This window comes from Leuresthes tenuis, unplaced genomic scaffold (genome assembly GCF_036924035.1).
Source record: "Leuresthes tenuis unplaced genomic scaffold, fLeuTen1.0.hap1 SCAF_4, whole genome shotgun sequence".
NCBI lineage: Eukaryota > Metazoa > Chordata > Actinopteri > Atheriniformes > Atherinopsidae > Leuresthes > Leuresthes tenuis.
In genome coordinates, this window is record NW_027325358.1 from 21,010,266 (window position 1) to 21,022,095 (window position 11,830).

Below are 11,830 nucleotides of genomic sequence, written 5' to 3' on the forward strand. Positions count from 1 at the left end.
CTTTTCTTTTTCCAATCCTTTAAGATTCAATAATCATAATGTAGACAAGTATTTTTATCCATAGATGTTGATTTTTTCATTCATCTAACATTAAGGTTTGAATAGAAGGTGATATTGGTCTATTTTTATACTTCCCTTTGCTGCAGCCCATCATGAAAGGGGCAGAATATTAGAAACCTCTCTTAGAGGAGTCCATTTTACACTCCCACTAACTGTGACCTAAATGTTTGATCAAATATGAATAACATGTCTATTTATACGGTGCTGATAAAACTAGGATATTATAACAAACATGAAAGTAAACGATAAGCAGAGTATTTGTGTCGGATTGCTTTTGGTAACAGATACGATAACAAAGCACCACACGACATTGTCAAGATTTCCCACAAGGGGGAACTAGTTTTTTTTTTTTTCTTTTCCTGGCAGTCTCTGCTACTTAAAGGAAAGGAAAAACGTAGGAATCCGTCCAACATTGAATGTAGACTCACCAAATTATCTTTCACATTTAATAAAAGCTGCTTTTGTCTTGAACTATCATATCATCTGAATTAACAATTTTTCTCTTAAACCGAATGAAAGTTATGGATGACAAATGTTGTTATGGATGGGTTTTTTTATGACTTCTGTCACGTATATTTTTAAAATCTTACCGGTGGGCATACAGATGCCATTAGAGTATTTTTGTTATTCACTTGATCTAAAACTTGTCAAATTTATTTAAAGTAAAAGAAAAATCATTCAATTCAATTCAGTTCAGTTCAATAACGTGTTATTAATCCTCAAAGGGAAAATGTAATGCTGAAGTGCAAATTATTGTATAAAATGAAAAAATAGACAGAAACTCACTGTCAACACTGCAGTATCTGAGGTGCAGAGCTGCTTCTCCTAGTAGTAGTAAAAGTAGTAGTAATGATTATTATTATTATTATTCCGGCAGCACAGCAGTCAAACCAGTGCGTAAATATCTATGAAAAGCAGTGTTTTCACAGAAAACTGCTCATTAGAAAATCTCAACAAGATGGAAACAATGAAACTGCTGCAGGCTGCCACTGGTATCAAACATTACATAAATCCACTCTGTCTCTTCTAAAAAAAATTTCAAGAACAAATTAATCACAGAAAACTGCTCTGTTGCTTGGATTAGTTGTTCAGATGCATAAGATAATCATTTCTCCAGAGAAATACACTGGTGTAAAACACTGTCTATGTACAGTAATAGCTCAACATCCCATTTAGTCTAAACTAATAATAAGGTCTTGACAGATTACCTTGGACTTAATGCATATGCAGCCTTGAGGAGTCAAGTGCTTTAATTTTCTTCTTCGACCCAATTGAATCAATAAGCCATTAAAGGACTGCAACATGTCACTTTTAATGTAGTTTATAAGCTATTGCATTGATTCAGGGAGGGGTACTGTTGCAACATAGTCTCAAATTCCATAAGAAACACAAAAAATGATGTAAATCAACTCTAGCAAGGGTGAGATATGTTGGCTGCAACCCTTATCCCTCAAACCTCACAGATCCTACATCTCCCATAGCTGCCGAGAAGCTGCTGGTTTTCAGTGTTGGTTCAGAATTATTAAAAGTGTTTGTGATGCCTTCAAACAGCATATGAAACCCAGGCCCTCTATACCTTTGTACCATAATGGATGAGTCCATCATTATTTCTCATTCTCAGAAACCAACAATCTGGTGGTAAAAACTCATGCAGTGACATGTGTACACAGTTCAGACAGTACCCAGCATGCAGTTGAACTCATTGCCTGAGTTGTGATTCATCTCACAAAACTCCCCTGGAGGAGACAAAGCAGAACTCTTTTCAAAGACTGAATGCAGAACGACTCTGCCACATCTTGCAAACTTAACCTCAAAATAATTGCCCTTTTCAGCTCAAAATAAAGCACATCTGATGATAACTAATGTAAAAACAACAGTTCAGATGTCACATACTATAGATATGAAATTGGTCATTTGAGACCAGATGTTTTCTGTACACGTTGGAGGTCTTGTATGTTTCTGAACTTCAGTTCAGTTTTAACCACTGGAGAGTTGCTCCACAATCAGGCCACTGAGTTAATATGACGTGAATAAATGCATAGATAGATAAACACAGAGAAAGCCAACAATGCCCATTGAAAAAGACTTGCTTACTGTATAGTGAGGCTAAAAAGATTCCCTTTTAACAAAAAGACAGCTTCAGCTGAATCAAAAACAGAAAGAATAAAAACAATTGACACTGGGCAGATTGGTGCAAGAAATCTTCAAGTTGTATAACTTGAGTTTTGAAGTTAAATGCAAATGCATTAGAGGATTACTACCATGAAAACGTACAAAGTTACATTGCCAAGTTACCCGCTTAGAAACATCATTCAAAAGATTACTTTTGCTTTACCAGGAAAAATGGCTCTGCAGCTTCTTGTTTACCTCTGTTACAGAATTAAAGAATTCTTACACACCTTTCAATGCTGACTGCGCTTAATTGCACAGTTTGTTCTGTGGTTCATAATCTCAAACTATGTACTCTAATAAGAGGAATGACAGACACGTTATCCCTTAAGGAGCTTTATTAACTATAATGTTTATGAATTTATGAAATAACAAGCATGTGGAGGCTCATAGATGTAATCTTACAAATGATTTAGAATTGCAAAGCCACAAGAAGGACTGCAATGTTGCTGAAACCAACAAATTTCTTCCATCACATAACCACTAACAACCTCATTAATTACCACTGGAGTTGCATCTTTACCCTAGCTGTAAGCGAGACAGTGTGTTTTGGGCGCTGTATCGGTGTGTAATCTCCAGTGTTGTAGTGCTGTTCTTAGCTGGCAGGAACTTCTTAAATTCAGTCTATAGTAGAGTTCTTTGCTGCTGACAGATGCACATTGTCATTCAAGCACAATTAGCATATCACTGTAATGTTGTTCTTTTTCTTTTCGACTGCAAATTCAGCCTTTGCATTAGTAGTAACAACAAAAAAATGCCTGAATTATTTCATATGTGAAAACGTCTTTGTAGCACATTAACACCAACACTGGTAACCTGGCCAGAAACATACAGCTCCAGAATCAGAGAATTCAACAAGAGGGACAGTGAGGAGAGGAGATGGGAGGAGCACAGTGGCCTAATCCTGCTATAAAAACAGTATAGTTGAAGGATCACTCAGAGTCACTAAATCTAGCTCTTATTGCAAGTTTAATCAAAAAGTAACATTTTTGGCCTAATCTTAAAAATAGGGTGCTCTGCCTCCTGAACCTACGCCAGCAGTTAGTTCCACAGGAGAGGGGCCTGATAGTTGATGGCTCTTCATTCAATTTTTATTTATTTTTTTCAGTTTTCTGTTAGGGTAATATTGTACCATGAGGTCCTAATGAGCAGAGAAGATTGATCTTTAAGTGCTTCATATGTGGGGAGAAGGGTTTTAAATAAAACTCTGGATGTCAGAGAGAGTGAAGAAACTTGGAGAAATGTGTCACGATCCGCATCTTAGGTTTTGTCACGTTTGTGTTTCTGTCATGTTCAGAGTCTTATATTTTGCATTTTTTGTCATGTTCTGTGTTTTTGATCCTCACCGTCACTCATGTTAAAATCAAGTTGTCAAAGTCAGGTTTGTTACCATCACCTATGTTCTCAGTCAGGTTTTTGTCTATTCTTTAGGTTTTGTTTTGTAAGTTTAGGCTTCTTGAATTCTGTCTTTTTTTAATAAATCAAGATTTCATTCATAATCTGCATGCGGGGCCTTCATCTCCACATCTACACCACATGTCATGACAGAAGGATCTGACAATGAGCATGACCAAGCCGGGAGACGAAATACTGTGGAGGGTGATTGGTGAGTGAGTGCAGCTGATGAGAATGAACACAGGTGAAGGGGGTGAAGCTGATGGCAGGGCAGAAGAAAGACTGAGGCAAAAACACAGAACATGAAAAAAAAACGCAAAACATAAGACTCTGAACATGACAGAAACACAAACGTGACAAAACCTAAGATGCAGATCGTGACAAAATATGATCTCTATCTCTGCTGGTTCTCATTAGAACTATTTTGAATAACCTTGAAACTTCTCAGAGTTCGGTCCGTCCTGATCATATGAAATTGCAGTCCAGGCAGCCTACAAGCAACAAATAAATCTCTCTGGGACCTGGGACCTGTGTAACAATATTACACAGGTGAATCAAAGCAGTCTTAGGCCATATCTGGGAATTTAATTTAAAAGGTTATTGTAGGATCTCTAAATTTTGGAAACTCCAGACTATCTTTTTCTGAGACAAGACATCAATAAAAAGAAAATTGTCACCACATACTTAAGCATTTAACACACCCATGCAGAAATGACAAAGTTAATTTGAGACATAGCTTGCTGAAGGTCTATCATTATGGCACAATGAAACTCATGTTTTGATGTATTTTTGGTGAATATGACCATAATCTGGTTAACATGCTCCTATAATTTGAAGTGATGCGAGACACTTGTGTTCTTTAAAAGATTTAGCCTTTTTTGATTGTTGAACATTGTAATTTAAACAAAGAGTCTTGCAGAAAGGTTGAATCCTGATATGTGTTCAAATTGAGTGTCTTATCAAATTACATTATTGTCTCCAGAGATCAGCTATCCATTAAAAAAAAACTTCACCCAGTAAGGTGAAATCTATAAATGTGCGTGAATCTTACTGTTCTAAGAAATGTTAGGTGATTGAAGCACAAACGGCGTATTCACTTAAAAAAAACAATACTGAACACTTCATGACTTAATAAAAATCAGAGTTAGTTTTGTTAACAATGCTGCTTTTCTTCGGATGTCACAGAGATGATTTTTTTTAACCCCACATTCATATCATTGAGAAAGCTCCAAAGACTGTCATCAATTTTTTGCATTCACACATTTTTAATGTCTGAAAGGTTGAGGATGAACTTCGATATGTAAATTTAACTATCTTTTTTTTTTCTTCTAATCCACAGCTGGCTAAATATTGACCACCTGAATCCCCTAGGTAGACAATTATTTAAACTCAGAAATCCTTTTCTGTCTTTCTAAGACCTTTAGTCCTCAATTATTCATGTGCTCATGTAGAACTTTGAGCAGATCTCAAAGGTCAGTCTTGCTGAGGAAGGACAACTTCATTGTTAAGACATCTCACCAGTGCTGTTGGAGGTAGGATCTAGAATACCTGCATGTTGCATATTATGCTATTTTATGGCTCTACTCAAAACTATGTTAGTTAATGCATATATATTGTAAATGCATGTACAGCATATGAAAAGGCTGTTGCACCTAGTTTAATTACACTAAAGATGCAGGGACAGACGAAATAACGCTACTTTTTAATAATCAACAGAAATGCTGGACAAATTTTAATAACTTAAGTTTCGTTTATGTAAATGAATTTGGTCAAACGTGGTTGCTAGCTAAAACGGTAGGACGCTCGTGTGATTTATCCAGTGTTGAGAATACTCGCTTGATCTGTTTAGAGCACTGAAGTTGAGGTTCTGTTATAATTCATGTCACACTTCCTGGTCTCGAACCAATCGTAACGCAAGTAGGTTGTCACATGTCTAGCTTCGCTTTCCAGTGTCTAAGCAGGGGAGAGGTGAGTTTCCACGCTGAGTTTATGTTTGCTACTGCCTTACGTTGCCCCTTTCCCTGGTTCGTCATTGAGAATGTTGTTGCACATTGTTCAACAATCTAGAATTCTTTTTTGCATGCTGTAAGTTAACAAAGTTGGTGTTGGAGAGGTTAGGCAACGAACAGTTACAGAAATACGAGCAGTCCAAACATTGCACGCCCGCAGTCCAATGTTCTATCGCCAAGAATAGTCCTCCGAAACTCTCGAAAAGGTTTATGTAGGTGACAAAGTAAGTGATTCGCGGTTGTCTGCACAACCATGGAGCTATTGCACACAGGACCTGCTAATAATTAATTCGGCATGCTTTCGCATTGTAAATACACCTGTCTGCAAAGCCGCGATTGAGTCGTTGCAGAGACACGTCAGCTGTTTCTCCACAATTCCGAAGTTTTTTTTAATGAATCACAGCATCTGACAATGCCTCAATGCACCGCCGACACTGTCATGATGCATTTAAAGCAATCATAATTCATATCTGCATTATTTCATATGTTTATAAATGCTATGAATGCTTTATGACATGGTTTGTGTGATTACTACGGCTGGTTGTTCACTGTTTGGTGAAAGTTAAGTGAATGAAAAGATAGATTTTTAAATAGGTGCTTTCAACTGTAGTATACATTAGCGCCAATCTGTACGGTGTTGCTTGTAAAGGGTTTTAAACTGTATTTTTTTTTCCTGTATAATTTGTCTATCGTCAAATAATCTACAATGATCTGATTTTCTTTTAAGAAAGATGATACCGTTACAGTTTGTGACTGTAGGCAACAAGTACCATTAGTGATAGCATTGTTTTGTCTTGTAGCTTCTATAAAAGTTGAAATTAACATGAACATTTGAACTTTGTAACCATCACAGAGAAACTGCTTATGAATTAATGAATGTGGTTCCCTAGATTTGTTGTCTGAATATGCAAAGTGATAATGTGTCATGAAATAATGAATTGGATGTAATGTTTAGATGGCTTTACATCATGTGAATATCTGGGACTATCTACAGCAAACTTGTAGCTTAAATTGGGCGGTTTTATCATTGTTAAGAAAGAGAACATTTCAATTAAAACGAGCCTGTTGGTTATCAATGTTTTGTTTGTCTTGATCACAGGAGCAGTGAAAGGTGAACTATGGGCCGCCTGGATGGGAAAGTGATTGTGCTGTCTGCCGCCGCACAGGGGATCGGACGTGCCGCAGCAATAGTAATGAGCTCTTAATAGACCTTCTTACAGATGTTTGTCTTTGTATATCACATATTTACGAGGTCACGTCTTGCAGCAACATTCACTTGCTGAATACAAAAAAAAAAAACAAAGAAAAGGTAAAAGTGACCATTTCCCTTCAAATTACACCATCAAGAGACAGGGTATCACTTAAGCCCTTTAAAAGCCCTATTTAGACAGGTCAAAATGTAATGGGAAAGTGTTTAATCAGCATTAAGTATCGGGTCAGATGAGTAGTCATGGGTATTTATCAGCTCTGGCTCTGATCAGCATTGATGGGAGCACAACAGTCTTAAGGTGCACACTCATTTTCACTGAGAATGCTGCGGAGTACTGCATGTCTCTACATTTCCACAATAGAGGGGAGTGAGCAGTAAGCAGCAAACAGGTTAGCAGAAAGGACAAACTCACCAGTGCACTTGTAACTCGCACAGCAGTGGCAAATGCTCTGGAATATGTCATACATTGTATCATCTGCTGATGTTCTGGAGATTTTAAAGGGGGGCAGGGTAACAAGTCTGTTGTGAATATTTGAAACGTAACTAGAACATTACAGAACTCCAGTGCAAGTGTGAAAGCCGCTAGAAAGTCATTGCACATCAGAAATTGTGGTCCACCAGGGCCTCAAGTTTACAGTGTAATGCCAAACATAGAAGCTATGTAGTCAGAGCCTGCTCTGTAAACGACTGAAAACGTAATTGACTTTGCTGAAATTGGGATTCTCTAGACAATGGAAACACACATTCAGGCCAGTCCTAATGCATAATCCTGCGGTGATTGTCTTGCCAAAGAGGTTAACAAAGCACTTGAAATTCTCACACGTATCATTGTCAAGATTAGAACATGAAATCCATTGCAACTCAAGTGATGTCTTCAAGTGTGCCTTCTATATGAAGGATTTGTCTTTTCTATAGTATGAGGAAATATCAAATTCAAAGGTTCACTTATGTAGTGTCAGTACATTAGAGTCAAATCACATAGGATTAAAAGTTGCCAACATGTAGCATAAGGGGATCTATTTGCAATATCCATTTACACTTTAAAAGGTTCTCAGTTATAACAAGTTCGAGTCAGAAAATGACATTCTGTCTTGAGGTGGTTCGGCGTGTGTTCTTGACTATTGATGCTCTCTGAATTATTCAGTGCGTTCAAGCAGCAATTTAGATTGGTTAGGCAGCCAAATTTGACAACCTCTCATTGTTCTCTTCCCTTGTTGTTTCTAGTATTGAAAGTTTATTTAGCTAAACAAGCTTTTTTTTAAGAGTAAGAGTTTACTCCTCGTGGCATCAATGAAATCTTATCTTTTCTTACCAAAACTGAAATGATTATTTTTTTTACCTGCAAGATAATATTGGTGATGCTGGTTTTGTGGCAGGACATGCAGACTTTGAGGCACTCTGTTCTGACTGTTCGTTTTTTGTATCTGCAGGCATTTGCGAAGGAGGGAGCTCAAGTCACTGCGACAGACATAAATGGAGAGAAGCTGAAGGAGCTGGAAGGCGTTGAAGGTAAGAGTCATCTCTGTTGGTCTGCAGCTGCCATCTGCTGGGAAGCCAGGGTGATGCAGACTGGAGACATTGATGAATGTCAACCTTTCTCTTCAGCATGCGTCAACCCATAAAAGTTGTTTGCTATTAATACGGCATATAAAATGAAGTTTGTGACTTAATCCAATCAGAAAATCAATCAATCAAATCAAACAAATCAATCAATATAAACAAGCTGCTGCTCATCTTATTATGAGCCGTGTTAATCCGCTCATATCCTGTTGTCCTGTTATCGAAACTAAACATACAACACTATCACTTCTTGTTGCCTTTTTCCCTATGCAGCACTAATACTGATACACATCCTCAGATTTGATCACTTTTTATTCTATTGATTCGTGTGCGGTTCATTCTTTGATACAGTCTCTGTTGGAACTGGAATGAATAGAAGGCAATGATATAGGTAGCAGGCATGTAACGGTGCAATTGTGAAGCACTTGTAGTGATTTTGTAGCTAACCTGTTTTATATGATGCAGTTTTAGCATCATTGTATGTTTAAAAGGTCCTGTGAAAGTATGGAGCCAAAGTAGTGGGCTATAGTCCTGTAGAGAATTTGCAATTTACCAGGAATACCAGTGGATCGATTTTGGAAGAAATAGTAAATTCATGTCTTCATAATCTCTGGAACCACTGGAGTAGTTTTAGAAAAATTCTATTAATTATTTTTTCCTTATAAATTTACAGTGTTAATCATGGAAATTCTGTTTTTTTATTTAAATGTTATTATTATTATTATTATAATAATACTAAAACCCTCTCCTGTCTACACTTTAGTTGGCTCAGTGGTGATTGTGGGTAAAGCTCATGTGCCAAAATGCTGGAAATATGGAGTCTTTTGAAACCATTTACCATTATGCAGTGAAAACAAATCTGCTGTTGTCATCATGAAAATATTGCCACTGTTTTTGGTCTTTATCAGGAATCAGGACCAAAGTGGTTGACGTGACTAAGAAGGACCAAGTGGAAGCCCTGGCCAAGGAACATGACCGTATTGATGTACTATTCAATGTTGCGGGGTACTTTTCCTGTGATGTTAAATACTGAATACTTTAACCATAATATACAGAACGCTGAGTCTTATTTGTTCGTAGAAAATGCTGTCTCCGGCATCCTTATCCTTCTCTTGCTTAACTACATTTCTAAAATCCCTAAACCATATGGTTTAAACCCTCACTTGACCTTTGTTCAATCTTCTTACCAATGGTCGGGTTGTTGCCTCAAAGGCATGATATGTGGAGGGAAGAGATAGCTTTGTTTTTGTTGTTGTTTGTTAGTTTTGTTTTAAATCTCAGAGCAGAAGTGACTCAAAGTGACCATGTTTTCATTCTAACCGATTAACAGCGTGTTCTGACTCATAGTTTGAGTCAGATCTCCAAATAATCATACGCTATTGGAATAGAGCCATTCGGTTTTGGCTTTCTTTTTGAGTTCACCTGTTGCGTGCAGGTTTGTGCACCACGGCACCATCCTGGACTGTGAGGAGGCAGACTGGGACTTCACCATGAATGTGAACGTGCGGAGCATGTACCTCATGTGCAAGGCTTTCCTGCCTAAGGTAACCCTTCCCCACTCTGACAGACGCTTAACGCGGTTTATCCCATCACTGACAGAGCGAAATTACGTGCTGCTGAAAATCAAGTGACATATGCCTTTAATTTTGTTCCCTTCCTTTGTCCGCTGGGATTAGCTGTATTACTCTGAACCAATGACATGATGGATGGTGATTTGACTACTAATCCAGCTTCAGCCACAAATTTACCAAACTTTTAGCTTAGATCATAGCACATTAACCACTTATGTTTTTTTTTTTTATGAAATTGAAACCCAAATCCCATTTGATTACTCATTAGTCTTCATTTTACCATTTATAACCTGTTAATATGACCCCCATATACTTTATTTTGCTACTGTAGATGTTGGCAAAGAAGTCAGGAAACATCATTAACATGGCATCTGTCGCTTCAAGCATAAAAGGTAAATAATCTCCCACCTTCTAGAACACATACTTTTCCCCAGTTAAAAGTGCACGAGGCCTTTGAAGTACGGCCATTCTTTATAATCTTCTTATCTCAGATAATTGCTTTATCTTTGTGGGTGCCTACGTGTGAGTGACAGATGTGCTTCCCTGACACAGGTGTTGTGAACCGATGTGTCTATAGTACCTCGAAGGCAGCTGTGATTGGACTCACCAAATCTATAGCTGCTGATTTCATTGACCAAGGCATTCGCTGTAATTGTGTTTGTCCCGGTAAGTCCTGAGCACCATGTCAAATAACATCCCATCAATGTGTATGTTTAGGCCTTAGAATTGCTCATGTTTACGCTTCACACAGCGTCCATCCCGTTTAGGGATTGGGGTTATACTTGACAGCAAAGTGAATCACTATTTTTGGAAAATTACGGGGCTGTCCGTGTTAGAGGGCATGGTGTGTTTTTAAAGATTTAATATATATGGCTGTAGTCTACCCCCTCAAAGCCACTTCAGATAAGTGCTGTGCAAACCTGATGCGTGTCTGGTGATTATTTGTGCAGCAGATTCAACTTTATATCATGATTCTGTGTACAGTGTTGTGCTTACGTGAAGGTTGCAGAAAAAAAATTCTAACCTTCTGCTTTATATTTACTCAGGGACTGTAGATACTCCATCGCTGAGGGGTCGGATCCAGGCCCAGCCGGACCCAGAACAAGTACTGTTGACCCTGACCTACTTATTTTCTCAGTCTTAATCTGACAGTATCCCCTAGATGTGTCATTTAACACATTAAATCACGTTTCACAAGAAGAAGAAGAAGAGGTCCTTTTGGTTGTTGAAGTTATTGAATGTCACAACTATAACTTGTTTACAGGCTTACAAGGACTTCATGGCAAGACAAAAAAACGGCAGAATGTGCACCGCTGAAGAGGTGGCATACCTCTGTGTGTACCTGGCCTCGGATGAGGTGAGTGCTTGTGGAGGTGGTTTTTATGTGAAATACAGAATTATTCACTGTATGAACCACATATGTGCATGTCCCTGTTGTAAACTTGTTATTCCAACATTCTGGGGCAGACAAAGTCTGTTATTTTGTCAGTAGTATTATAACTCACAATAACTGTGATGCTACGTGTCTTTATTCTCCGCAGTCAGCCTACGTGACTGGAACAGAGCACATCATTGATGGGGGGTGGAGACTGTGAACAACCTGTGAGAAGCTCATCATGACAGCACAGTATAAAACTAAGTCAAAAAGGAGAATTTTGCATATAATTTTTGCATTTTTCGGGGGTCAGAATTGCTGCAAATGTTTTGTCACGCTTAAAGTTGCCAGATGTTGGTTGAACTTGTGTAATAAATTGTCTGCAACACAAACTGTATTGTTATTGACACTTTTACAATAAAGACTTTCTTTCCCAATACAATTAACAATCTGCATGGATTTTACAGAGCATAACAATGAG

General features: G+C 37.9%; 1 protein-coding gene across 5 annotated transcripts; it reads left to right on the forward strand.

Moving 5' to 3' along the window:
- The first annotated feature begins 5,071 nt into the window (after positions 1-5,071).
- Positions 5,072-11,741, forward strand: bdh2 (3-hydroxybutyrate dehydrogenase, type 2). Of its 5 annotated transcripts, none has more exons than XM_072385068.1 (10): positions 5,072-5,156; positions 6,733-6,823; positions 8,274-8,352; positions 9,312-9,408; positions 9,839-9,947; positions 10,306-10,366; positions 10,527-10,640; positions 11,021-11,079; positions 11,239-11,331; positions 11,516-11,741. In XM_072385068.1, exons 2-10 carry the CDS (start codon positions 6,752-6,754, stop codon positions 11,567-11,569), a joined length of 738 nt encoding a protein of 245 aa, XP_072241169.1. In that variant the 5' UTR covers positions 5,072-5,156; positions 6,733-6,751; the 3' UTR covers positions 11,570-11,741. The 5 variants fall into 5 exon arrangements, with proteins under 5 accessions (XP_072241169.1, XP_072241173.1, XP_072241170.1 ...); XM_072385069.1 differs by lacking the exon at positions 5,072-5,156 and adding an exon at positions 5,552-5,592; XM_072385070.1 differs by lacking the exon at positions 5,072-5,156 and adding an exon at positions 5,689-5,709.
- Positions 11,742-11,830: the final 89 nt, after the last annotated feature.

What these genes read in the sequence shown, in the direction of transcription:
- bdh2 (XM_072385068.1), top strand. Translation starts at nt 6,752, where the DNA reads ATGGGCCGCCTGGATGGGAAAGTGATTGTGCTGTCTGCCGCCGCACAG. An exon ending in GGAGCTGGAAGGCGTTGAAG is followed by an intron (nt 8,353 to 9,311) that starts GTAAGAGTCATC and finishes GGTCTTTATCAG; the next exon opens with GAATCAGGACCAAAGTGGTT. An exon ending in TGTACCTGGCCTCGGATGAG is followed by an intron (nt 11,332 to 11,515) that starts GTGAGTGCTTGT and finishes TATTCTCCGCAG; the next exon opens with TCAGCCTACGTGACTGGAAC.